The following is a 26,142-nucleotide window of genomic DNA, read 5'->3' on the forward strand; positions in this document are numbered from 1 at the left end:
CCCGCCCCTTCCCGCCGCACTGGATAGCCCCGCCCCCTCCCGCCCCGCTGACCGCCCCGCCCCGCCGGCCGGCCCCGCCCACCACCCGGCCCCGCCCACCACCCGGCCCCGCCCCTTGCCGCGGCAGGAAGAGGCCCGGGGCCGTGCGGCGGCGCGCTCCTTTATCTCCCCGACACGCGGATATCGTCCGTCCCCGCCCCCCCACCCCGCCCCTGCGGCCCCGCCGGGGGCTCCCCGCTGCCGCCGGCGGGCGTTCGTCCGGCGCCCGGCTCAGGCTGGCCCCGCGCGGCGGCCCCGGGGCGGCTACGAGGAGCTGCCGCGGGGCGGCCCGGTCACTGCCCGCGTCGCCTGCTCGGGGACGCGCGCCGGGTCGCTGAGGATGGAGGTGGAGACGCTCAGCTGCCGCAGGGAGCTCAGGACGGCTGCGGGGAGACGGGGGGCTCGTCAGTGCCCGCGGCCGGTGCCGCAGACCCGGCCCCGGCGTGCCCCGGCCGCTTTCCCTCCGGTTTTCCCCCCCGGAGCCGGTCGGTGCGGGCCACCTGGCCAGCTGGGGACGGGGCTACGTACTGGGCCGAAGCGCTGGGAGGGAGCAGTGCTGGTCCAGCCAGGCGAGAGATGTCTGCGTGAGGCTCTCCACGCTGGCCGTGGACACCATGCCGTTGAAGGACTCGAAGAGGGGCCGGATGATGATGCTGAACTGAGGGGAGCGGAGGAGTTAAGGGCCAGCTTGGTCATGGCCTCCCCCCCACCAGCTCCTGGTGTGGGCAGCATCCTCCCACAGGCGGCAGGACAGGCCTCCCGCTGGGGTGGTGGGGATGCGAGCGTCAGCAGGACCATTCCGTGGACCAGGAAAGGGCCCGGCACCGCCATCCCAACCGCCCCGCCAGGCCGGGCGCTGCAGCACCACAGCTCTGGCACACGGGCGCCCCGGGGAGCCAGGTCCAGCTCGTGGCCTGCGCCACACAGCCAAGGGCAGGCAACAGGAGAGCTGCACAACCTGCGTCACAGCTGGAGCTGCCGAAATCACAGGACAGCTCTTCCAGACCAGATCAAGGAGTTGGCTCGCGCTGCGTCCTCTGCAGGTGCCCAGAAGCAGAGCATGACTCCAGCACGTGTGCTCCCCAAGCTATACCCAGCTTCAGGGAACAACGCTGGGGGCTGGTGAATGTGTGTGTAGTAATCCAGAGCAGGCACCTCCTCCACCACGAGCATGCCCATGTCAGCCTTAGGATCCCTACTGTTGTGTGGAAGGAACCACAAAGCCCTCCCCCAGTCCGTGTCAGGAACCAGCTCTGCTTTGCCCTAGCTGCTTCTGTTACCTGGGGGTTGGCAGACCTCACGGTCTCTGCAGGCTTGATGGTCTCAGGGTGTCTAATCCCCATTCATGGCCCAGCTCTTTGACCATCCTGTCTGCCCCTCCTTGGCCTTTGGCCCCCTTCATCCTTTCCACTGTGTGGAGTCCAGACTTGTGTCCCAGGCATGGGCCTGGGACATGGGCCTTGGTTTCCAGGGTGTGCTACACTGGCCACCAAGGTGAAGTCCTCATGTCACCAGGTTTGTGCCTGGTCCTTTCCTCAGGCCACCAGGAGCTCCTCCCTGCACGGCAACAGTGAGCTCAGCTCCACTGGTGACTTCCCTTTTCCCCAAGGACTGATAATTTATTCCTACTCTGCTCACTCCCTTGTAACAGAAGCTTCCTCTTAGCCACAGCATCTCAGTGGGCTCCCACCGTGCGTCATCCCCAGAGCCTCTTGAGCCGGAGGGACACAGCAGTGGGCTGAGTGGGCAGACCAGCGGACCTGGTGTTTGGTGGAGGGAGCAGAGCCAGGAACAGGCACCAGCCCCAAAGGATACGATCCAGAACTTCCAGTTCTGCAGCGTGGAGGAGCGGACGTACTCGTCGAACATGCTGCGCATCTGGTCGAAGCGCTGGCGTGTGATGGGCACCCCCGTGGCTGGCAGCTGCTCCTGGCACAGGCTGTGGTGCAGAAGCAGCACTGTGAGTCTGCAGTCAGGGGGCTGGGAGTTGTGGCAGCCACCCTGCAGGGAGAGGCTCCAGCAGGCCCTCAGCTCTCAGCAGGGCTCACTGGCCCTGCGCGTTTTGAGCCGGTACTGTCCTGCTCTCAGGGTAGTGGTGGGGCATGTGCCCACGCACTGGTCCCACGCAGCTCTACTTCTTGAGCAAATCCCCCAGGTAGGGTTTGAGGGGGGGAGGGGGACACAGACAAATGGAGGTCCATGGAGGTGCTCAGAAGATTTGCTGTGGCTGCTGCCCCAAGGCACTGCCGCTTGCCCTGCCTGGCTGCCCCACCACAGGTAGCAGCTCCCTCCCACCTCCCCTGGCTGTGCCCCCCTACTTGATCGAGCTGTTGAGCTCCTCGATCTGCTCCCGCAGCCGCTGTGCCTCATCCTGGAGGGCTGCCCGCTCCTGCTGCAGCTTGCAGATGTACTCAGCTGTCTTCTGCAAGGTGGTGGCCTTGCTGACCTGCAGGGGAGCAGGGCTGAGGCAGCAAAAGGCACGAGGTCTTGTGTGCCCCACTGCCAAGCCTTGGAAGTCTCTGCAACAGGCTGCAGATCCGAGGCAACCTGGGCATGACTCCATGCGTGCTGGTGCAGCCTGGGGGCACACCATCCCCAGGAGATGCCCCGTGCCCAGAGCTGGCCAGCTGGTCTGCTCTGCCCTGCACGCTTACCTTGATGCTGGGCTGGGTGCTCAGCGTGCTCACCAGGCTGTGCAGTGTGTCAAAGCCCAGCTTGATGTTGAAGCGTCTCTTCTGCTCGGCGGAGATGTGTGTGATACGCCGGCTTTCTATCTGTGGGCAAGCACTGTCAGGCACCTCCTGGCAGCGGAGGTGGCCCCGGGCCTCCTGCCACGTCGGAGATGGGCTGACCCAAAGCTTGCAGTGAGGCCGGGGGTGAATTCGGTTGGGCAGCAGGGAAGGGGGTGCACATGGAGATGCTGCCCCCGCAGAGAAGGCAGCGCTTGCTCCTGCCATACCTTGCTGGACTCGGGTCTGCCCCTACGGGATGTGGGGTGATGCAGGGAGATGCCAGTGCCCAGCCCTGCAGTGGGTCCCGAGGAGGCCTGTCTGGGCTTGGGCCAGTCACTGCCTGGATAATAAAAGAGGATGCTTAGGGAAGACGGGCTGACACCAGGGTCCTGTGCTGGGATGGGCAGTGGGGAGCGATCCACAGCATTGCCCTGGCTCCAGGGCAGCTACCCCCTCAGCTGATGGTCTGGTTTCCAACCTTGTCTTGTCCTGTCTTTTTCCAAATGATATTCATTTTACAACTGCTCAGAAAATGGGAACATTTGGTAAGTGATATTTTAAATTCCCAATGTTTCTTTGGGTGGGAACCACCAGGATAGAGTCCTGAGGGCTGTAAGGCTGTGATTTGCAGCACCAAACTGAAACTGGACATGACATGGGAGCCTGTTTTCCAGCCCGCACTCTGGTTTCTGTGGGTGAAAGCAGAGTGCTTCCCACTCAAAAACCAAGCTCTGGGTTTTCAAAACCACACTGACATTTTTCTGCTTTTGTCTTTTCCTCTTTTTTTTTTTTTCCTGGAGAAAGAACCAGATAAAAAGGTCTGTGCCCTCCCCAGCAGAAAGAAGTCATTCCTACTCAGGTGGGTAACTGCAAACAGCCGGAATCAAAGCAGAAATTAAATCTTCCCAGAAGCAATTTGTGTTTGGTCCAGGCTCCCTGCAGGAAACAGGGTGCCCTGGGGGAGCTCCCAGTTGGGCTCCTTGGGGTGCTCAGACTCACCGCAAGATGATGTGGGGGACAGCTGCTCCACCTTGGGGACCAGCAGCGGCCCCGGCGCAGCGCCCGCCAGCATCACTGGCACTGGCACTGCCTGGGAAGGGCTGGAGCCAGGAGACAGCCCTGGGCTCAGCTGGGCCACTCTGGACAGGAAGGCGGCAGGGACATCAGGGACACTGCTCTGCTGCTGAGAGAAGGCAGAAGGAAGCAGGAGGTTGGGGGCCAGTGCCCTGTGTGCGCCAGGGACCAGACCTCACCCGCAGCACAGAGCCCCTTTGGTTGGTCAGCGCCCCGGCACTAATGGCCAAACACTGCAGGGGGACCTGCAGGGGCCTTGCAAGTGAGATGTTTGCCAGATCTGCCCAGTTTTTTTTACCTGAAAAGACGCTTGGGTGACTCCCACCCAGCGCTGCTCCAAGCCTCCCCGGCACCCCAGCCACATGCCCCATCTGCATCCAGCTCCATTTTGCAATGGGGACCCCGTGAAGCCCCCTTCTCTCCACCTGCTATGTGGTGGCCCTACCCATTCCCCAGCAACTAGGAGGGCAATTCTCAACCTGGAGGGGGGAGAGGGGGCAACTGGTAAAGGGGTATGCAAGTGCTTACCGGGGAGACAGGGGATGCAGGCAGGAGTGCCGGACCATGCGCAGGCGAGGTATCCAGGGCTGGCTCCTGCTTGGCTGCAAGAGAGAGGGGAGCAGAAGGGTGCTTCTGCATCAGGCTGCCAGTGCTTGGGTGACATTTTCCTGCCCCATGGGGGTGCCAGCCCTGAGCACCAACATTGCTGCAGCCCCTTCCCTGCCTGTCTGCCCCAGGGAAGACTGAAGCACCCACTGGAGAGAGGTGCCTTTGCTCCCTGCATCAGGGACATCCTATAGAATTACGGAATCACAGAATCATTAAGGTTGGAAAAGACCTTTGAGATCATCTGGTCCAACCAACACCCTACAAAAAAAGAAGCCCGCAAAGCATCGCAGGGTGTTGCTCGAACCTGCGACCCCAACATGCGGCTAGAGGGGAGGCGAGCAGTGCAACCACTAGGCTACTGCCAGCCCCTTAAATCCTCATGTGTTGTGAGCCTGGGAGCCTCGGTGCAGTCACATACCCCCAGCCAGCTTTGGCCAAACAAAGGAACGGCCGAAACATCCTCCATGGCACCTGTCCTATCACACACGTGGGCAGCAGGGTGGGCAGGACACAGCCGGCCCCTCATCCCTTTCACACCAACTAGGATGTAGACACCAGGCTGGGGACACAGGGACTTTGCACTAGTGCTGGTGGTGAAGCCCTGGAGCCAACTGGCCCCCGTCTCCATCCCAGGAGCAGAGGGCAGGGGGGCTCACCCATGTGTCCTTGCCTCTGGGCTTGGCACTGCTTGCCCACTCCCTGCCTCACCATGGGGACAGCCACACACCCAGTCCCGCATCCCCAGCATCCAAATCCCAGGGAGGAAGCAGGGCCTCTCTCTCCCAACACCCCCAAGCACCCCCACCCACCACCGACTCACCCCAACCCTGCGAACCCCCCGGGGTCTCCTGTGGCCCCTCACCTGTGGTCAGCAGCTGGGTCAGGCAGGAGTTGGGCACGGCCAGGTGTGGCGGTACGGAGGGCCCTGGCAGCCTCTTCGCCTTGGTGCTGCCAGCCTTTGCCTTCGACCGCCCGCTCCCGCCAGGGGATGGCCCTTTTGGGGTGGCAAACCTGGGGCTGCCCGGTGCGGTGTGGGGCAGGTGCTGGGGGGCAGCCGGGCCAGGGTACCCTGGGGGCACCATGTCCACAGCATAGCCCATGCCCGGGGTGTGCTGGGCGAAGCATGGTGTGGAGAGCGGGGACACGGGGTGGGCGAGGAGTGAGGGGCTGGGTGAGGCAGTGTAGGGAAACTTGGAGCGGGGGGCGGAGGCGGGGGAAAATGGGGGCTCTGGGCCCAGCAGTGGGGGCCCAGGGGATGGGCTGGGGCTGGTGTAGGGGAGGCCGAGCGGCTCCATGCCAACGCACTTGCCAGGGAAGTTGTACTGCAGCAAGGGCTTGTGTTTGAGCTGGGGGCTGAGGCTGCCAGGCACCGCAGCAGGGGGCTCGGGGGCCAGCGGTGGCGGGGGTTGCTCGGAGCTGAGGAAGGCACCATGGAGGCTGAGCTGGGAGGCACTGCCAGGCTGCGGGAAATAGGGACGTGTCAGGAGGGGTGGCTTGGGCACTGGCAGCCGTGGGCCATGAGCTGGGGTCACGCTCACCTGGAGGAGGGTGCTGGGAGGGAGCAGGGCATCGGGGCTGGCAGGCATGGCCCCTCCGCCACCATAGAGGGGCTCAGCCATAGTCACAAAGCAGGGTGGCTCCTGATAGCCCAGTTGTGTCTGTGCAGGCAATGGCCGATGACTGATGAAAATATCTGCGGGACAAAGTAGAGAGATGGTGATGGGCAGTGAGGGGCCAGAGGAGTGCTCCTGCTGCCATGAGCTGCTCCTGGAGAGGGGTGACAAGCCCAGGGCACACTGGAGAGAGACTCCATGCCTGGTGCTGGTGGAGATTTGCCTGTTTCACCTTCACCTTGGGGGGCCGGGACAGCTGCTGGCTCCATGGGCAGATTCGGTGCCCTTGTTGTGAAACACTGGAGTTTCACATGGTGAGAGGGAAGAGGCAACTCATGCGCCTAGGCCCAGCCTTGCCACAGGCACTGGGACAGGAAAACCCGCCCAGGGATGCCACCCAGGGGTGGGAACCCCATCCCCGTCCCTGTCCCTGACACCCAGCTGAGAGCTGCGTGCTCCAGCTACTCCCAGGGGGTTTGGGCCCTTCCCGCTCCTCCCGAGCCAGCTCTGGTGGCAGGGACCATGCCACCCAGGCTGTGGGGCAGCTGTGGAGCTGGTCTCGTGGCCAACACAACTTTACTCAGAGGATCAGGTCGCACTGTCCCTGAGCCACGCGACACAGTCCTGCTGGGGTCGGGGCAAGCATTTGCTTCTCTGGTCTGGTGCTGCCTTGCGTGCAGCCTGTGGCTAACCACATCCCATGCCCTTCCCGAAGCCGAGCCCCGTGACCTTGCTGCGACTCCCTCTCCCTTCCTGTCTCCTTCCCACAACCCTGCTTCTTCCGCAGGCCCAGACGCCACGGCACAAAGTGCTGGCATTTTGCCTGGGGCAATCACCACCCCTGTGAAACAAGCTCCATGGGCACATCAGCCCCGCACACACCTCGGCTCTGTGCTGGGGCTACCATTGCCTGTGCCAGCACTGGACCAAACACGACCACCAGGAGGGTTTTTCCCCAGTGAGAATGACTGTGGGGTGGGGATGGGGCTGCTGGATGTACGTTTCCCTGTAGGGTGGAGCAGGAGCACCGGATGGGCTTGCAGGCAGCTGCCCGACAGCCTGTGGCACAGGTTCTGCATCCAAGCAGCTGGTCCAGTACACAAGCACCCATGTCTCTGCTGGGGAGCACCCAGCTGTGCTCCAGCACAGGGCCAAACCCTCAGCTGACATGGGCATCTCTGCCTTCAGGCCCTCATGCTGCTGACAGCAGAGCCAGTTCAAGAACATCCAGGCTGACCCTGGCTGCCCAGCCTGCCCAGCTGTGCCCTGGGCACCAGGAGGCCTGCAATGACTCCTCGGGGCTCTGGCACAGGCTCCAGTGCCTGGAGTGTCCTCACTGGGAGAGGCAAAACCTCTGGGCCTGAGACCCTTTCGAGTCTACACTGGAGGAGGAAATGCCAGCAGAGAGGGATGCCGTGCCAATCCCAGCAGTGCCATACCGCACAGCACACTGCTGGCTGAGGGTAACACTGGTGTGACACAGAGCAGGCGCCCTGCTCTCCTTGACTCTGCCCCTTCCCCATGAGCCCTGCAGAGAGGAGCTGCAGCCCACGTACCCCAGGCTGGGGACAGCATTTGCCTACATGCCCCTTGCAGGGATGGGCAGCAACATTGACACTCCACTTCTTCCCAGCCCACTGCTACAGGTTGTTGCAAGAGAGAGTTGGCTGCTGTCGGCACCAGAGCTCTCATGATGGAAATGGCCTCTGAGGTGCTCGGATCCTTATGGCCCCACTGTCCTCGGAGGCTGCAGCACATCATCCTCAGACCCTGTTCCCAGTCCCACCTGGACTGAGGCCAGGGACATGGCAAATGCCTGGGAGCACGGCAGAGCCACTCCTGCCCCTCCAGGGCCAGTGCTTGGTGTGGGCTGTGGCACGGCCAGGCAGGGTCTCAGCATTCCCCAAGGTGCAGCACCCAGCTCCATGCTGCCCCTGGCCCTTCTCTGTACCCATGCCAAGCTGCCCCCTGCCACCAGCACTGCAGCTCTGTGTGTATTTATAGGCATTTCTGGTGCCCAGCACTGCAGATTCGATTCCTCTTGTGCCTCTCACTGTGTTGCCGGGATGGATGGTGGATCCTGCCCAGCACAGCAGCTGGCAACCTCCTGGGCGTTCTGTCCTCCCCTTCTCCTACCCCTTACCCACCCTGCAGCTCTTGCCCATGCTCCTCTCCACTGTCACATTGATCCAACCTGCTCCCGGGCTGTGCAGTGTGACCAGGGCGCACTGCTGCTTGGGGGACAAGAGCCTGTGCGGTCAGCACACTAAGCCTTTGGCATCCTTCTCAATCCTGGAGCTGCTCTCCAAAGGGATCCAGGTTACAGAGCCTGCTCCCAAATACAGGACCCTCCAGCACTGGCCCTGGGCTCCCTGCGAGCCCTGCAGTGCTGCAGGGTGATGCCACCCCACGAGCTGGCCAACCTGGCCCCTGTAACCCAGCGCCCAGAGCGGGTCCTACCTGGAGCGCGGTGCCAGCAGAGCTCGGGCACCGCACCGGGCTGATCCCTTGCCTCTGCCATCAGGACTTCTCCATCCGCCCCACACCATGCTCCGGCACCCACTGGGGACATGAGCTGGTTCCTCATTTGGGGATTGGCTTGCACTTGCTGACTGACAGGCACCGAGCTCTATGACAGCCACCAGGCACAGTGACAGCCCTGTGACCCTTCAGGAGTCCTGAGTCCCCATCTCTGCTCTGCTTGCCTCATTCATGAGATGTGTGGACTCTGGGCACAGCCCCAACAGGGCTGTTGCGGTGCCCACCCCGCACGCTTACACCATGCTGCTCTGCACAAGGCTGCCGGGGGATCCCTGCTCTCGAGCCACCATCAGCCATCACACACACTGCAAAAGCAGCCTTGGGTCCTAAGCTGACTGGCACCTGCTACTCTGGCACCCAGCACCCAGCTTTCAGCATCAGCCTCCCCTTCCTGGAAAAGGACCACCATGTCCTCTCCCTACTCACCCCGTGGCCCTGTGGTCACACTTAGGGCCTTGCACACCCCAGCTGTGCTGTCTAAAACAAGTGCAGACTCCCAGCCCAGCCTGAGGTGCGCACTCCTCTCTGCTCCCAAACCTCCGCCTGGCACACTCACACGTCTGGTGCAGAGGCTTTCCTGCCATTCAGTGGCTTGCGGTAAGACCCAGCCCGTTTGCAGGCAGTACCCTGGAGTAAAATGCAGACCTCTACCCCAGGAAAAGAAAGACAATTTGACTGCTCATAGAAATATGTTGCTTCAGATGGGTACCATCGTGCCACTTGACAATTCCTGCTGATCATGAGGCTGTGCCGCACTGGGTGCACAACAACAGCATGGATGGCAGTGTGGCCCATGAGGGAGAGGCACTGGGGCTGCTGCCATGACACCACTGCTGCGAAGTGCTGCTTAAAAGGGGTCAGTGCAGCCTTCCAATGCCATGCAGGACCTCCCTGTGGAATGGCAAGTGTTATTTTGACCCCTTCAGAGCTGTCTCACCACCTAGTGACCGCTGCCCACCAGGGGCACCCAGGGACAGGAGGCCAATGGCTAGCAGTGAGGACAGACCCTCTTCCCAGCATGGCTCGCCCCAAAGGGATACATGGAGCGAATGTGCTGGAAGGGCTGGCAAGAGCCCTCCCAACCCGTCCACCCCTGGGGCATCCCACCACCTGCCCCGGCACATGGGGGTGCCCACTGCTGCCCCTGCTCGCCGTCAGCATCTGGTCTTGCATCAGCCCACAGCTGTATGGCGCAAGCCACTTTGTTTCCTCCAGTGGAGGGAAGTGGGAAATGGAGGCTGGCCACGGAGCTCCAGGAGTCCCAGCCAGGCTCCACTCACAGGGCACTGAGAGACACACCAAGGGGTCCAGAGATGCTGGTGCTGTCTGAGGCCGTCAGCTACAAGGGAGGCTTGCAGCCACCAGGCCACATCAGCTGCCCCCCCCCCTAGAAAGTGCTCCCAAGCTACTGGCTTCAGCATGTTCAAGGGCAGAGATGGTCTCTGGTGCAGGGTGTGCCAACAGCGCCTGGCCCTCGCATGACCCACGGGTACACAACACAGCACAGATGGGACCAGGACATGTCCCAGCTGATGCTCTAGTGCTCACCGACACTGTACTGCTACAAAGGAGTGCACCGTGTCGCAGGCAGACCATGACTGGCAGCACTGATGGCAGCCCCATGGGAAGAGGCCGACATTGCTCACTCATCCTCCTCAGCAGCCCCGTTGCCCCAGCTGTCTGGCCTGGACACCAGTGGCAGTTTTGTTTTTTTGGGGCCAACCCGGCAGGGACAGTGACATGTCATCAAGGGATGTAGCACAGCCCATCACAGCGGCCCAGCTCCAATGCAGCCCCCAGGCTGCTGTGCCTAGGGCTGACCAGCAAGAGAGGGGTGAGGAGAGGGACGTGGCAGCACAGAACCTGCTCTCTAGAGGTTTCCTCTTTCTTGTGGGGACAATTGTCCTTCGTCTGCAGCCAAATTCAGGTGGTTTCATACACCTGGCAAGACCCTCTGTTTGTAGAAGTCCCCTTCACCAGCTCTTGGCCAAGCTCTTCCTCACCTGCTATGGCAGACCAGGGCACCCCGGCCTTTTCTTGCTGCTCTTTCCATGGTCAGCACTTTCTGCCCCCAGCAGCTCTTGGTCCTGGCCAGACTTCTCACCTCCACTTTGGGCTGCCATGGTGTGCACAGTGCACCGGGCTGTATGGATGTGGTTCTGCATCCGGGCTGGCTCTTACCTGAGATCTCCATGGTATCATCCAGGCTGGGCTGCAGGGGTGCCAAGTCTGGCTGGATCATGTCAGCATTCCCAATATATGCTGGAAGAGCACCGAGATACAGCATTAGGGCACTGCACCCCCAGTCATCCCGTGTCCCCCCTCCCCCAGGGCTGTCCTCGCACCTGCCCTATTGCCACCACCAACACACCATTGTCACACTGCCTCGCTGCACCTTGCCCCACAGCAGAGCAAAGCCAGGCAGATGGGTTCTCTCCCTGCAGGAACTCAGCCTCCAGGGCCATCCTATCCCACCACCCTGCCCACCAGCACGTCTGGGGCCTCATCCACCCACAACCCTCTGTGAAAGAGGAGAAAAAACAGCTGATCCAGGTGCAGGAGCTGGCGCTGGCTGGTGCTGCAGGAGCTGCCTGGAACCGGGCCAGGCAGGGACAATGAGGAGCAGTCCCAGACTGGCAGCGCTGCCATGGAGTCTGGTGCGAGGCGAGTCCTGGCCTCCCTGGCAGCCACCTGTGGCACCACAGCCCACCTTGCCCTGGACAGCATGGGCTGGCCCCCATGCAGCCACTGGGAGCTCTGTGCTTCCAGGGCAGCAGCAGTGTTGGGGTTGTCCAGCACTGGTGGAGGCCCTGTCTGCCAAAGGCAGCAGCTCTCGGTTTGAAGCCAAGAGGCAGAGATGTGCCTTGGGCACGCTGTCTGCCTGGACCTCCTCTTCCACTTCCAGCATGGCTTGGGGCACCCACCATCCTCTGGGAGCGCCTGGTGGGTGCTGGGTGTCTGTGTCATGGTGAAGAGTGTGTCAGAGATGTCTGATAGGAAGGTGTCCAAGTCGAAGTGCTGCCTGCCCCCCAGCTCCTCTTCCTCGTTCCCAAGCAGCATGGGCACCACATTGCAGAAGAGCTGGTTGCACCATTTCTCCGTTGGTCTCCAGGCATCCTCGTCCTGGGTGAGATGGAGCAAAGGAGCTGGTGGGCACCTCCCGCAGGCAGGGCCCATGCCTGCCTCCCTGGCTGCTGCCCCAGCAGTTCCCAGACAACTGCAGCCTCCCTCATCCCAGGGCCTCCAGCCTGGCACACTGGTGCTTCTGGAGGGTGAATCAGCATCCCAACTGCCTCCCCTCCAGTGGCCACCACAGACATCGGGGACAGGGGGCTTTCAACTGCGCTTTTCCCGAGCTGCCTGGCACAGGGCTCCACATCGTGCCCCTCTCCCCGCTGCCCATCCTTCCCCAGCAGACTCACCTGCTTTGGGCTGGAGAGCTCTCCCTCCCGGCTGGACTTTCGGAGCTGGAAGGAGAAGAAGGTGACAGCTGAGGTGTGGGCAGATCCAGGGCAGGGCAGAGGGGGCAGCGGGCCCTGCCCCTCGGTCACCTCCTGCCAGCCAGCAGGACCACGCGCACTGCCTGCTCTGGGGTCTGGCCCTGGCCACCACCCCTTCACATCTGCCTTTACTGCACAGGGCAGCAGCAGGGCTGGTGGAGAGGTGCGTGGCGGTGTGAGGCTGCCCGCACACTGCCTCCCGCGGCACCCCGGCCTTTTTCAGGCTGAGCGAGCGGCTGGGGAGGAGGCTGGCATCATGCTCCTCCCTGCATGGCGGGCGGCCAAGGCCGGTGCCACCCGGGCCACTGCTAGATTATCCTGCCCGGGAGTGACTTCCAGGGTGACATCGGGCCAGCCGGCCTGCAGGCACGTGCTGCCTGGCTGAGCCTCTGCCGCCAGCGAATCACAGCCCAGCCGGGGTGATGCAGTGAGCCCCGCTCGTCCCACCCCAGCACGTGCACTGCAGGTGCACTGCCAAGCCCAGCCCCAGGCCATGCAGCAGGCAAGGCAGAACCAGCTCAGGTCAGACTGCCAGAGTGCGCCACAGCACCACGGGCAGCCAGGGACGGGACCCCGCCAAGTCCCCTCCACCATCACCGTGGGGACAACCACCGGCCAGCTCCCAGGCAGCCATGTCTCTGCACCAGGGACGCCGCCATCCTGTCCCACCATCGTCGCACTGGGGCAGGGAGCAGCAGGGACAGGGCCACTCACCCGCTTCTTGTAGTAGATCCTCCACTTGTGGTACTCCCTCATTACCACCTCGATGCGGCGTTTCCAGTAATTGCCCTCCAGCACGACAGCCTGTGGGAGTGGACAGTACTGGGGCATCACGGCCATGGGGCTGATCCCCCAGCCTGGCACCCCACAGCCAGCTCCTGCCTACCCCAGGCACCCCACAGATGGGACTGGTTTCTTTGGGCCACATCGTGAATGCCTTCCCCAGCAAATCTTGCAAAGCCAGCAAGCTGGGATGGGGGCTCTACCTCCTGCGATGTCCCCAGCTCCCAGCTGCACATCCCCCCCCCAACCTGCTCCTGGCTACAGGAGCAATGAGGGCCCACACCCTACCTCTGGTTTTCGATGCTCGTCAGCCTCAGATCCCTCCAGGGGGGTGATGAAACCACACATGGGGTTCTTCCTCTGTTCCACATCTGCCCAGGGGAAAAGAGCCGGCTTTGCCCACAGCCCCCTCCCTGCACAGGGGAGGGAGCCGGTGCACTCGTAGGGCTGGGCGCCTGCTGCGGCTCTGCTGCCCCAGCATCAGCCCCATTCCACATGGCATTGCCCGGCACTCAACATGGGCAGCAGGGTCTGGCCTCATACTCACACTGGATGTACCACGCTCTCCAGATAGCATTGTTGAGACGGATTTTATCCCGGCAAAGCAGCCGCTGCCCCTTGAAATTCTTCCACTTTGGCGACACCAGCTTCCCACTAAAATGCCAGGCAAAAGAGAGGCTGAAGGGGACCATGCTAGAGCCCTCCCATTTTGGGGCCTTACAAGGAGGCCATGCCTTGAGACAGACTGAGGGCTGCCAGCAGGTCCGGGAGCAGGCACAGCCATGTGGCTCAGCTTCACAGCTCTGTTGCAGGCTGCTTGCCAGGGACCCATCGGATTACCATAGGAGCACCCTGAGCTCCTGTTCACTGAGAGCAGCACAGACCTAAGCCAGGAGCTTTGCAGACCCACATTAGGCTTCTGGAGCCCCTGGGATTAAAGCACAGCATACAGGAGAATTCACTGACCGAGACTCTAAACATTGCTCCAAGGTGAGACCCCACCTTCCCCGAGCTGTATTCTAGCCCCAGGGGCCAGGAAGGGAAGTTGCCCACCCAGCCAAGTCACTGGAAGCATGTGTTACTGTGGCTCTTGACTCATCGCAGCACTGGGACTGCTATTTTTGAGCCTCTTTTTAACTCCAGGCAAGGTTTGGAAACCACTTCAGCCAGGGTTAGGCATGGGCAGCAAGGCAGGCAGGGACAGCTGTCTGTGTGGGTCTGGGGACAGAAGGACATGCAGCCTGAGGACATTACGGGACACTCGCTTCTGCCCTAGGAGGGGCAGAGACAGGACCAGCCCTGTCCTCAGCCTAGCACTGCCCTGGGCTCGTTTTCCACCCAACCCTACACCTGGTGCCACCCTGCGCCCCCTCACCCTGTCTCCCAGCCCGGCCTGAGCTCCCTCCTTCCATGTTTCCAGGCTCCTGGAGGCAGCAGTGTTTGTTGTGCAGCTTTCCATGGTGGTGGTGATGTCCCTCATACAGCCTGCAGTGTGGGAAGCTTCCTTTCACGAAGCCAGCACTGCAGCTCATTTCCTTCCAGCTGAGGGACCCATCACCCTCCTGTGCACCCAACTGCACTGCACAAAGGTTCCCAAAGTCATACTGCCCCATGGGGCCCTGTGGGAGAGGCTGGGGTCTCTTTGCCTTATTGCCTGGTTCTCCTGATCCTCTGGCCAGCCTCTCTGTCACAGGTTTGGGATCCTGAATGTTTCCTTTCCTCCTCTTCCTGCTCTCCCACCTGCCAGCACATGGCCCTGGGTGATGACAGCTTCACCCACAGCTTCATGAAGGCTGGGCTGCTCCCCACGGGCAGCATTCGCACACGGAGCACAGTGCATGTGAAAGGCCACAGCTGCACTTTCTCCTGTCCCTCTCCAGCTAAAAGTTTCTCCCTTGAAAATCTCAATGCTGCTTCAGGTCCCTCTTATCCCCTGTATGTGCAGAGAAGATGAAAGGTAAAGGCTGGGCTTGGGTGTGTGGGGGCATATTCCCCTGTTGCAGCATCTCCTTGGATGTACCCTGCAGATGATGGGACAGGTGTCCACGGGGAGGTGCTGGGGGAGGAGAGCTGGGCCCTACTAATGCTTTAAGCAGCAGCACACTTCCCATTCAAACTCATGAAACCTCTGTTGTGCACCCTCTAAGGAAGACTCTGGCCAATTCTGCATTAACTGTGCCTTGAAATCTGCTTCTCGTGTCTCGGCTCAGCTGGGTCCCATGGCAGAGGCTGTCTCTGTCCTGCCCGCAAGGCTCCCTCCCTCTGTGGCTGAGCGACTTGGCGAGGAGGAGCTCAGTGCAGCAGAGCCAGCGACACAGCCACATGCCCATGGTGCTTCCCTCAAGAGCCACCCACTGCCAGACACGGTGGCCAAGACTCCAGGGTGCTCCTGTCCCTCTGCCCCACAGAGCGAGGTGGCTTTTTGGGCAACAGGGAGACATCGCTGCTGTTACATACAGGTGTCCCAATCAGGCAGCAGTACCTATAGCAAAATGCTCCACACTGTCCCTAACTGGCTCTGTGGATGGGAGGTGAGCGCTGCCTGTGCCTTCTGGCTGGGGCTGGGAGAAGGCGCAGGGACCCCCGAGGCACCCCACAACCCCAGAGACTGATGTAGGAACATGTCTGGGAGCTAGAGCTCTGAGCCACAGGGGTGGAGGGGGACACCCTCCCCTGGGAGAGCCACGGCTGCTGGCCACTCACCCAGCCCTGACCCACGGCCCCAGGGGGCTGGAGAAGGACCCACATCTCCATGGCTCTGGCCCGCAGAGAGTTAAGGACTTGTCTATGCATTGACCACTCCACTATCACCAGGGATTTTGAACTTTCCCCGGTGGCACAAGGCAAACAATGCGGTGGTGCCAAGCAGAGGAGCCAATGGAAAGGACGGGTTTCCTGGGCACGTGGCCAGTTCCTGCTGGTCAAGGCTACCCAGCCACACTCCTTGCTAGTGCTGCCCATGCCACCAGCCAGCTTAAAGGAGCAGCCAGAGACTGTGGCCCCAAGCCCTAGGGCTGCAGCTGGGTGCCTTGGCCATGCATGAGGCCGGTGGGGCCACGGCCACCAAGCACCATGGGACGTGGAGGCAGAAAGGGGATGCCTGTGAGCCTCACCACTAACTGCCTTTTTCTTCCATTAACGATCCTTTCAGTTTTGGAGCTTATCATGCTGATCTTTGCTCACTGGTTTGCCTTGAAAGAGGCCCCACCCTTTCCTGAAATTATGTCCCAAGGAGATGGATGTGAACACCGCACAGAGCTGTGAGAAAGGTTTGGGATGCCCTGGTGCGCCTTGGCACAGTTCATGTGTCCTGCTGCCCTGCAGAGCTCGAGGAATGGGGACCTGGACCCCACAACTGGCAAAGGGGTTTCTGTGTGACAGGGTGAGGTGGGAGTGGAGCTTGCCCTGTGACCAACCCTGGCACTGGCCAGCACCACCTCTGGCTCAGCCAGTAGCACCTGTTTGTTCCACGATTCATTTAGCCTGCCCAGAAGTTTAAGCATTGCAGCCCCTACTTTCATGGCAAAATGAGTGTTTTGCTCTCCATCAATGCCAAGAGGAGGGGGAAGGAATGACTTGGTGAGATGCAGACCTGCATGAAGGGAAATGGGCTGTAGCAGGAGGGGAAAGGCTAAGCTGAAGGTCCTCCTGCAGGCACAAGACTGCTTGACCTTCCCAAGTACACAGAAACAGCGGCCAGAAGCAGCTCCCCATGGGGCCAACAGAACCCCCTTGTTCTACAGGCAGCAGGGACCCCACTGGCCCCAGGCTGGCTGAAAAATGACAGCCTTTCCTGGAAGTCCTAACAGCTCACACTCAATTTCTTGCAAATTTTGGTACCAAAATCATGGTGTTTTTGTTTGTTTGTTTGATTGTTTGTTTTTAACATCGATAATCCAGAATCTGGGAGATAAAGTTAAAAATCTAGCCACAGTTTTCCCAAAAAATGCCCCAAAGCAAAAAGTGATTGTGCTCAAATCAGACAGTCGTGAAAATGCCCCTACTATCTGCATGAGCTTTTTTTTTTTTACTCTGTTGTATTGATGAGAAAAAAACTGTTCTGCCAGCTTGTCTGTTTTGCTCTACTGCCTCCAGGGAAGTATGTGCTTTGCCCTGGCAGGCGTGTGGTGGAGGCTGGTGTGGGTGTATCTGGGATGATTTGAGGGCAGCGTTGTGACAGAGGTGTTAACAGAGTGTGGGTAATGCTGAGGATTAGATATGGAGGTGCTCTGTGTATTTTCTCGCAGATAGGAGTGACTACATCCTTACAGCTCTGCTTTGTGTGCAGCCATTTACCTCAGTGCAAAGAAAGCACAAAGTGCCCCAGATAAGACGGGAAGCCATTTAAATCCTCTTGTGAATAACTGTCTGGGAAGCTGGACAGCTTGCAAGTCAAGCCAGGCTCAGCATGGGAACAGGTTCGCACACCGGACCAACTCCTTTGCACTCTGCACTCTGCTTGGGCAGGAACAGCCCCCAGCTCCTTGGGAAATGGCTGAGAAAACACAAGCCGTTTCCTGCTGCAAACAACAGCACACCCGCGCTGCAGCACAGCTAGCCTCAGCCGTGCCCAAGCCTTTCCCCCTCTGCAGGCCCGCTGCTGCCCCTCATGTTGACAATTCACAGCAGGAGCTGCACCCACTGCTGCACAGCCCATGGAGAGCTGCAGAGCTGGGGCTGCTGTCAGCACTGAGCTCTGGTCCTGTGGCCAGAGGGCCCTGGCTCCTTGCGGCTCAGGCATACACAGCATTGAGACAGTCTGCGGTCTTGCAGCCTCATCAGATGGATGCAACCAAATCTGCACTAGCCACTTCCAACCAGCCTGAACTAGTTCATAGGAACGCACTTTGCACAGGCGAATGCTGGTGAATTGTAGTGAATTGAGGCTGAGTGATTTGCCAGGAGGGAGGGCAAAGGAAAGCGCAGACTAATCCTGACAGAAAGAGAAAGGAAGAGGATAGCTCAGTGTGTTCATCACTGGGGTGGTCCCTGCCTGCTCTGTCGTTGTATTCTTCCTGCTCTGTGCATGAGTGTTTAAGACACTGTGAATTAGAGAATCAGTTAGAGAACATGGCAAAGCTACAGCAGCAATTCCGCTTCTCCTAGGAAAGCCTTAGAGGCTGCTATCAGCTTGCCAAGAGGACGAATTAGCACAGAATTAGCATTCAAGGGTGTAATCCAAGCCTGTCTTGTTTTAAATCGTATGAGAGTGGCAGAGTTAATACTCCACTCCGATGTCCCTACCTGCTAAATCTCCCCTTCCAGTACAGGCAGGGGAGAAGAGGAAGTTATTCTAAAACACACTCTGGAAAAAACTACAAGAGGGTGTTTTTGTTTTTTTTTTTTTCTTTTTTTTTTTTTCCTGAAGCACAAGACAGACCTGCACAAGATGGGACTGCACAAACCTGCAGTCTGCAGTTCCCATCTGTACCCCATTTTTCTCCCCTAGGAGGACAGTTCCTCAGGATAGCCACCCAACGATTCCCTCCAATTGCTTTACAAGGGTGGGGCAGGACAGGATGAGGTGGGGTGGTGTGTGAGCCCAGGAGCCCCTGAAAGGCAGGATAGGATGCTGGGGAGTGGCACAGTGCTCTTGGGAAGAAAGAGTTTGCTCAGCTGGGCTGATTATGCTGGGGCGAAGGTGTGAACAGTTCCTGAAGGAGCTTGGCTGCACATGTGCAGCTTCTTGGGGAAACCTGGGGAATCCAAGTGTACTGCAGGGAGGTCCACCTGTGACAGACATGAGAAAAAACAGTCTAAGGAAGAGACTCAAGAAAAGCAGCAAGATGATCTCTTGCAAGGAAGGAGTGGATGACAATCCTTAACTCTTTGGCAGAAGAGCTGCTGAAAAGAGAATAGTGTCCTGGAAAATGGTTACAAAGGGTCTCAGAACTGCTTCATGCCAGCCCCCAGCACCAAGAGGAAGACCATGGTGGGGGGAGATGCTGCTTTTTGAGGGAGCTGAAGAAACAAGCTACTGCTGGAAGCAAGCCCTGATGTGGAGAGGGTGCTTCTTGCTCACAAAGGAGGTGATGAACTGTCCGACCCATGGAGGGATGATATGAGAGATCCTCGAGGCAATGGCTCAAGCTGAGATGGGACTGCCATAAACATGTGTGAAGTGCCACAGAGGAATGATGGACAGGGGTGGAGTTACAGCTAGTCAAAACACTGTTCAGCTACAGTCATTAAAAAACAGTTGTTAAAAACCAAAACAAACAGTATTTTTAGAGAGAGTTTAGCATATTTACCTTCCTTTGAAACGGTGTGAGCCAGGCCTTGAACAACAAGGGGTATGTGGCTGCAACAGACACCGCTCAGCAAGCAGGTCAAGAAGTGATAGTTCCACTCTATTCAGCGCCTCTAAGGCCATATCTGGATATCATGTCCAGATGTGCTGCTTCCCCCCCACCACCACCCCCAGTAAAAGATGGAAAAGCTCAAGTCCAAAAACTGGAGTAATCCTGGAAGGGATCAAATGGTGGGAGACTGACATACATGACAGAAAAGAGGAGGCTGAGGGAGCTATATTTGTTCCACGTGAAGAAGAAAAGGTGAAGAGAGGAAGGTGACGGTAGTCTTCAACTACCAAAAGGAGGTTATGGAGGTGATGGAGACAGATAATTCTCAGAGATGCACTGAGAAAGGACAAAGAGGCAACAGACACAAACTGGAGCAAGGGAAACTCCTATTGGAGTCATGGAGGACACACTTCCATGTGTGAGCAGTGAAGCCCTGGGACAGAAGCAGTGGGATCATCATCCTTGCTCTCCATCATTCGTCTTCTCCATACTTCAAATGGTGAAGGAACTTGAGGAACTTGACCTGACTTTGGGATTAACCATGCCCAGCACAGGGTTTGGACTATGAACTCCAGAGGTGACACCTTTCTGTGGTTTCTGCTTCATTAAGGAGTTAGTCTACAACATAACTATGGATGCACTCGTAAAGGTTGGAAAATATTTGGCTGGTCACTCCAGCTGAGGCTGTGCTGCACCAACATTGTTTCTGAGGAACCTGTCTGGCAGTGAAGGTGTGAAATGGCAGCTGATGCAGAGAGGTATCAAATCAGATGAAACTAAAAGTGCAGGTCAGCCAAATATCTTTAAACTCCATTTAACCCACTCTGATACCTTCCTCCAACCACTGCTCATAAGGCTGTCAAAAATGTATTAGCAAAGCTGCTGTGGGTTTCCAAAGGGAGGAGACAAATGCTTGAAGGGCAGTTAGCCAGCAGAGCAGTTGGCTCTACAGTCAGGGTCCAGTCTCGTGTGTGGCGAAGCATATCTAGCGCTTCATTGCAGGTCCAAGTTTACCTGAACCTGAGCTCTGATCAATACTTCTTGTCGATCTGTTTTTAGGATGCTGCAAAGCTGCAGAGCACAATGGCTGTGAGATGGAGGAGGGGAGCATGTAAGCATGGAAGGGCCTCCAAGAAACAGAAGAACTGAGCATGGATTTGGGTATCATCTAATGTCAAAATCTCCCTGCTGTATTCCACGACTGGCAGCTGCCCTGGCTCCAGGGCTGACAAAGATGTGCTCTCACAGGTGCTGAGCAAGACCTAGTCTTGCGCCAAGACAGACAAAAGACTTCTCTAATGTTCTGGGCTCTGGAGTGGCCACCAGTGGTGGCAGTAAAACTTTGTAGCTGATGTGGATCCTCCTCACTGAGGGCTACTGTTCAATTGCAGTTATGGTTCGCCATGCTACTGGGCTTGGGGATGGTTCATGCTTTGTCATGCAGGAGGAAAGTGAGGCCCAGGAGTCTAAGGGGTACAGATGTCTGGAGGGATGGAGTCATGTCTGCAGCAAAAGGGCCAGTCCTGGCTCTTCTGGTCTGCTCCACCTGCCAAAGCACTTGCACCAGAGCTCAGGAGCACATGGAGGCATCTCAGGAGTCAGAAGCCTACACATTCTGGGGTGCAGCAGTGTCTGCTCCTCCAGCCCCATGCAGCAAGACTCACAGTAAGGCAACTGTGGGGCTGGGAGAGCAAAGGAAAGTGAGGCTACTCATTGCATGAGTAGCTGGCAGTAAGTGCAACCAACCCTTGGCTGGGCCACTCCATGCTGAAGTTCACCATATTTCTGCAGAGCATCAGCGTCACCAGCACCTCTGTGCCTCACCAACTATGAGCAAACCATGCAGGCTGGCACACAGACGCATGGCGATGGGCCAAACGTACACAGCTACGTGGCAACTAGTACCCTGCGCAGTACTGTCACAGCACATGGCGTCACCAGGACTACTCTGAGACTGACCACATATGCCACCATGCCAAGCTCCAAAGGACTTCAAGGCACACCTGAGAGGCCAACGTGGGACCAGGAGATGGGCAATTCTTCAAAGCTGTTTTGTCCGTGTTTTATCTTCACAAGGCATCAATAGGTAATCATCGATCCAGGTTTTCACTTGGATTTTTGGGAAAGCTGTGCAAATAATTTTGCACTGAGGTCTGTAGAGCAAGTCACCCTTTGACAGGTCACAAAGCCTTGAGGTCTTTGTGGAAGTGGGGAGCTGCCTCCAAGAACATGGCCCAAAGTGCTAAGAAACAAGTTGCAGGCTCTCCTGTTGTCACCGAGGAGCTGTATGTGGGGTGAGCACGTCCCTCGCACCCTGGGCTTGGGTGATTTGTATGTTTGGGGGAACAACACAGTCACCCATCTGGTTTTGCTGGAGAGAAGGGGGGAAGCTTTCAGCAGGTCCTGGACAAAGCCCTGCGCAGCCATCCAGGCTGGAGTGCTGCCACTGCCACATGACCTAGAACAACTTTGGGACAAGTGGGCACAGCTCTGGGCTGTATTGCCAAAGACTAAGTGTTGTCTGCACACAGGTTACTGCTGCTCTACAGAGTGTGCAGGGCCGGGGTGCAGGGTGCTGCAGACAAGTGCAGTAACTCCAAATCTCCTGATGGAGGATGGTTAAGCTACGTGCGAAGAGAGGAAGAACTCATCTGGCTCCATAGCAGTTCTCCAGCACCAGCTCTTTTCCCCTGAAACCTCCCAGGATGGCGTTCTGTGAGCAGATGCCCCACTAAAACCCAATGGACAAGCAGATGAGGTTCCTGGAGATGGAGCAGCGCTGGGGGAGCCCAGCCTTTCCAGCGTGCCAGACTCACGCCTTCAGAGAGCTGGGGGATCAGTGAGACACATGCTGGGCGCGAGGGCTCTCGGACTCACCTGTACTCTAGGCTCATGCACTCAAAGAGCCGGGTCAGGGTTGGGTCGATGCTCCGCGGATCAGCCGCCTCAGGCTCAGCATGGCGGTGGCGCCGACGGGGCAGCGAGTCGCTGTGCGGGGACGACACCATGAAGTGGCCACTGTGGATGACCTGGGAGGGTTTCTGAACCCCAGCACCAGGCCCTGCACCACCCATGGTCGCATCCTCAGAGTCAGAGTCGAAGTCGGAGTCAGGGCATGGCCCAACGAGGGGCTCCGGGAAGGGTCCTGGGAGCCCCACCTGAGCTTGTGCCATTGCCCAGTGCCTGCTGCAGGAGCCACACCAGCTGAGAAGCCCTTAGTAGTCTGCCCCAGCACTGCAGTCCATATCCTGGCAGTGCCCGAGCCCTACAGATGCTGCACTGGCATGGAGCACGCGCTGTTGCCCTCCCCAGCAGTGCACAGGCACCTCCTCCTCAGTGTGGCTCGCCCCACCCCTGTCCCTGTCCCACGCCGTCTCCTCCACGCCGCTTGGTTCAGCTCTGGGTTTGCCAGGCCAGCTCTCTGTGAGCCCTATTTATAGCAGTGGCAGTGATCCCGCCCATGGCGCACCCACAGCCAGGCCGCAGCGCTCGCCACAGGCCACCACTAGCCACAGGTGCTCCAGCTCCGTGCCACTGCCATGCTCTCACCGCGCGCCTGACTGCCCTGGCTTTTATTTCCCCCCCCCCGCAGATCTGGGGAGGATCGGCTCCAGGTCCCCGGCCCACCCCTCGCCAGCAGGGCTTGCTGGCAGGAGGAGCACAGTCAGCTCTGTTTACCCTGGGCTAATCGCTGCTCCCAGTGCACCGGTGGGGAGAGGAGCACACGGTATTTACCTAGTGCCTCTGCCCTAACGTGTCTCCCTGCACTTCCAAGGGAACAAATACAGATTAAGGGACACAAACAAGTAAAATTATAGCAACGGGCATCCAGCTCAGCACAATGCACACCGAGTCACTGAGCCGTGCTACGAAGCTGTGAAACAACTGAGGCAAAAGCCTGCTCCAAGACATGACCCAGCAGGAGAGGGGATGCAAACACTGTGTGCGAGACCCACGGAGAGGACTACGATGAGCTCAGGTGCTCAGGATTCATGTACCTTGTAGGCATGCGGTCCTTAAAGCCGATTGATTCCCTCTGTGGCTGTGGTGGCCCAAGGGAAGCAGCTAGGCAGGGCTCCTGCCCATGCCTCTTCTGGGCCCAGAGATCATCTGGTGTAGCTGATCTTTGATAAATGCTGGGAGTTTTTGCCAGGGCTTAGCATTTCCCATGCCAGCTAGACCTGTGCCACAAGCACGTCCTCACTGGCCAGAGTCACATGGGGATAAAGTAGATATAATTTTAAGTTTAAATCATTTGTTTTATATCTAGTATCTGGCAACTTCTTCCCACAGCTCTGTAATCTGACACAAGCATGGGCGCCTAGAAAGCACCCAGACATATCTTTTGGATGCCCCCAATGAAAACTTGGGATAAACAGTTGCATAAAGCTAACATCAGGTGGCCTCAGGCATCTGAACTTTAATCCAGCTCGCAGCTGGAGCTGAACACCCTTTGTACCACAAAGGTGGGTCCTGCCAGCGCTCCAGATGAGTGAGCAGCCATCCGGAATATTTTGCAGAGCTGGAAGATGAATATGCACAAATAGTTGCTTTGGATATTTTTCTCACTGATTGATGCAAACCTCATTCAGGAGACATTTCTTCATTATCTAGGCAGGTCTACATTTTTCTGTAGCTCTCTTTTTCCCCTTTGTGATTTATTACAAATGTGTCAGCTTGTCCCAGGCTGCCTGTTGATGCTGAAGAGAGCAGCAATTTAAAAATTACTGTGTGCAGTCATTTGAGAGCAATAATGGCATGTGGGTTTCCTGGGAAACTAAGAATTAGGCAAGGAAATAAGAGAAACAAAAATATTGGAGACACTCAGGCTTTCTGAGAGCACTCCTGTGCCAGGACCACACTGTGCAAAAGGGACTTTTCAGGTTTTTCCCCAGGATCATTTGCCATCTGTTCACCTGCTACAGGCAGACTTGGGTTTTCTGGATCAACAGATGTCTAAGGGAGGCAGAGAAGTACATCAGTGAGGCTTTTAGGGACATTGTAACGTGCTCATCCCCAGTCCAACAGCGCTTGCACTTCAGAGGAGGGAAAGTTTATGAGTGAAGGACATCCAGGCTGGGGAAGGGAGAGACAGACCGCACAGAGGGACCTTCCCCAGCAGTCAGTGGCCCAGGTATGGCCCAGATGTCAGCCCTGTGGGAGCAAGGATCCCACACAGGAATGAGCCATCTGTATCGCTGAGGGATTTTGTAACTGGCCCTTTGGATCCCACATTATGAGATGCCAATTACAGCTATATGGATGCAACACAGTCTCTGAGAGAGATGGTGTGGAAGCTGTGGTCCTTGGTGCAATGCAAAAGGGATGTCCCAAAGGGGCACTGCCACATGGGAGGTTAAAGCTCCAAGTCCCTGGAGCAATTCTCTAGAATGATCCCAACACTGAGCACTGAGGTAGGGTGAAACAGCTGCAGTGCTCACTATGGGGACACTACTCATAGTGCAGAAGTGGCAGTGGAGATGGTTTCCCTCATTTGAGCCCTTGTAAGGGGTGGTGGAAAGAATTCAGAATGAAAAGTCAGTGCAAAGAAGTCACAAACCTCACTCACTAGATGAACACTGCCAGGAGCCCTAACCAAACTCCATCAGGACATTTCTGATCTGCTCACAGTGGGATGTGATCTGCTACTTAGCTACCAAGGGAATGGAGATGACACAGAGATTGTCAGTGCTTGAAAGTCTCAGTCATTAATCTAAAGCTCTCCAGAGTCAGAGGTCTCATTTCTACACCTACCAAAGCAGTGGAAATTTCAATAAACATAGAGTTAATGGAAACTCTTGGATAAATTCAATAACTTGAGGAAGAGTTGATATGGATTTTATAAAGGAAATCTGTTTAAATTTTTTTGGAAGGAGGTGTATGTGGACAACAGTGATCTGATTAATATAATGTAATCCAAAAAAGCTTTTAACCTTGAAAAAGATTTATCATAGAATCTCCAAAGACACTGATCTAGAATAGATTGATATCTTACAAAGCTCAGAAGCAACAGTAAGACTAATTGGAAAGTTTTCACAGTGTAGAGATTACCTATTGAATGCTACATGTACCTGTACTGGGGCTGAATTTTTCAGCATATTAATAAACGAAGGAGAAAAGTGAGTAAACAGCATGATGCCAACATTTTCTGGTGGAGAAAATAATTTGGAACAGTCAAATCTAGAGGTGACTGGAGAAAGCTGCAGAAGGATTTCAGGCTGCTGAGTGAGTGGATGAGAAAATGGCAAATTAAATTCTATGTTGATAGTACATCCCTAACTGTGCTCAGTGAGGGACTCTAAATTAGCTGTTACAATTGGAGAGAAAGTTTTGAGGGTAATTGTAGGCAATTTTCTGAAAACATCAATTGACACTTCAGGACTAATTATAATGTATACAGGCTTTAGAAACTGCAAGGAAAGGAATAGGCAGCAGAAGACATCACTTGCGACTGTATAAACTAGAAGGTGCTCATAGATGTATACTGTTTTGGTGCCTGCCTCCAAAGAAAAGATATAGAAGAGATGGAAAAAGTCACCAGAGATGAGAAAGTTGGGTAATCAGAGGTGAGAATGAAATCCATGCAAGAAAAAGCTGAATATATCAGGACTACCCATGTAAGAGAAGAAACAAATGAGGTGGTAAGTGCTATAGATGTATAAACCTGATGCAGTAGGAATAAAGAGCGACTGGAGAATGGTTATCCAGCACTTTTAGCAGCACAAGAGCCACAGGCACAAGGCAAAGGAATGGCGAGCGAGCTTATCTCAGGGCATTGTGAATCTAAAAGTCAAACAGAAATTAGATAAATTGGTGCAGGACTGGAACTATTAAACTTGACAGTCTCTGTATGCTGCATGTGCAAATAAAAGCTTCCTCCTGGGAACTCTGGGCATGGGTACAAGCTCGCACTCATTTTCCTGTTGCATGGACAGAAGTTGGTGAGTGC

The 26,142-nt window shown here is 57.2% G+C and overlaps 1 protein-coding gene across 3 annotated transcripts; it reads right to left on the minus strand.

Annotated features, from left to right (window-relative positions):
• Window positions 1-222: 222 nt before the first annotated feature.
• Window positions 223-22,575, minus strand: MLXIPL (MLX interacting protein like). Of its 3 annotated transcripts, none has more exons than XM_048050096.2 (17): window positions 22,071-22,568; window positions 13,439-13,545; window positions 13,180-13,262; window positions 12,823-12,912; window positions 12,031-12,075; window positions 11,533-11,731; window positions 10,790-10,870; window positions 5,993-6,147; window positions 5,317-5,914; window positions 4,374-4,447; window positions 3,771-3,951; window positions 2,999-3,111; window positions 2,694-2,813; window positions 2,358-2,485; window positions 1,855-1,978; window positions 568-697; window positions 224-422 (listed from the first exon to the last, which is right to left on the minus strand). In XM_048050096.2, the coding sequence occupies exons 1-17, from the start codon at window positions 22,364-22,366 to the stop codon at window positions 304-306; spliced, it is 2,643 nt and encodes an 880-aa protein (XP_047906053.1). In that variant the 5' UTR covers window positions 22,367-22,568; the 3' UTR covers window positions 224-303. The 3 variants fall into 3 exon arrangements, with proteins under 3 accessions (XP_047906051.1, XP_047906053.1, XP_047906052.1); XM_048050095.2 differs by having other exon boundaries at window positions 3,771-3,954; window positions 22,071-22,567; XM_048050094.2 differs by having other exon boundaries at window positions 223-422; window positions 5,317-6,147; window positions 22,071-22,575.
• Between the last annotated feature and the right edge of the window lie 3,567 nt (window positions 22,576-26,142).

This window comes from Anser cygnoides, chromosome 18, assembly GCF_040182565.1.
Source record: "Anser cygnoides isolate HZ-2024a breed goose chromosome 18, Taihu_goose_T2T_genome, whole genome shotgun sequence".
Lineage (NCBI taxonomy): Eukaryota > Metazoa > Chordata > Aves > Anseriformes > Anatidae > Anser > Anser cygnoides.

What these genes read in the sequence shown, in the direction of transcription:
- MLXIPL (XM_048050094.2), bottom strand. Translation starts at nt 22,366, where the DNA reads ATGGCACAAGCTCAGGTGGGGCTCCCAGGACCCTTCCCGGAGCCCCTC. An exon ending in TGCATGAGCCTAGAGTACAG is followed by an intron (nt 13,546 to 22,070) that starts GTGAGTCCGAGA and finishes CTGGCATTTTAG; the next exon opens with TGGGAAGCTGGTGTCGCCAA. An exon ending in GCACCCAGCCCAGCATCAAG is followed by an intron (nt 2,486 to 2,693) that starts GTAAGCGTGCAG and finishes GCTCCCCTGCAG; the next exon opens with GTCAGCAAGGCCACCACCTT.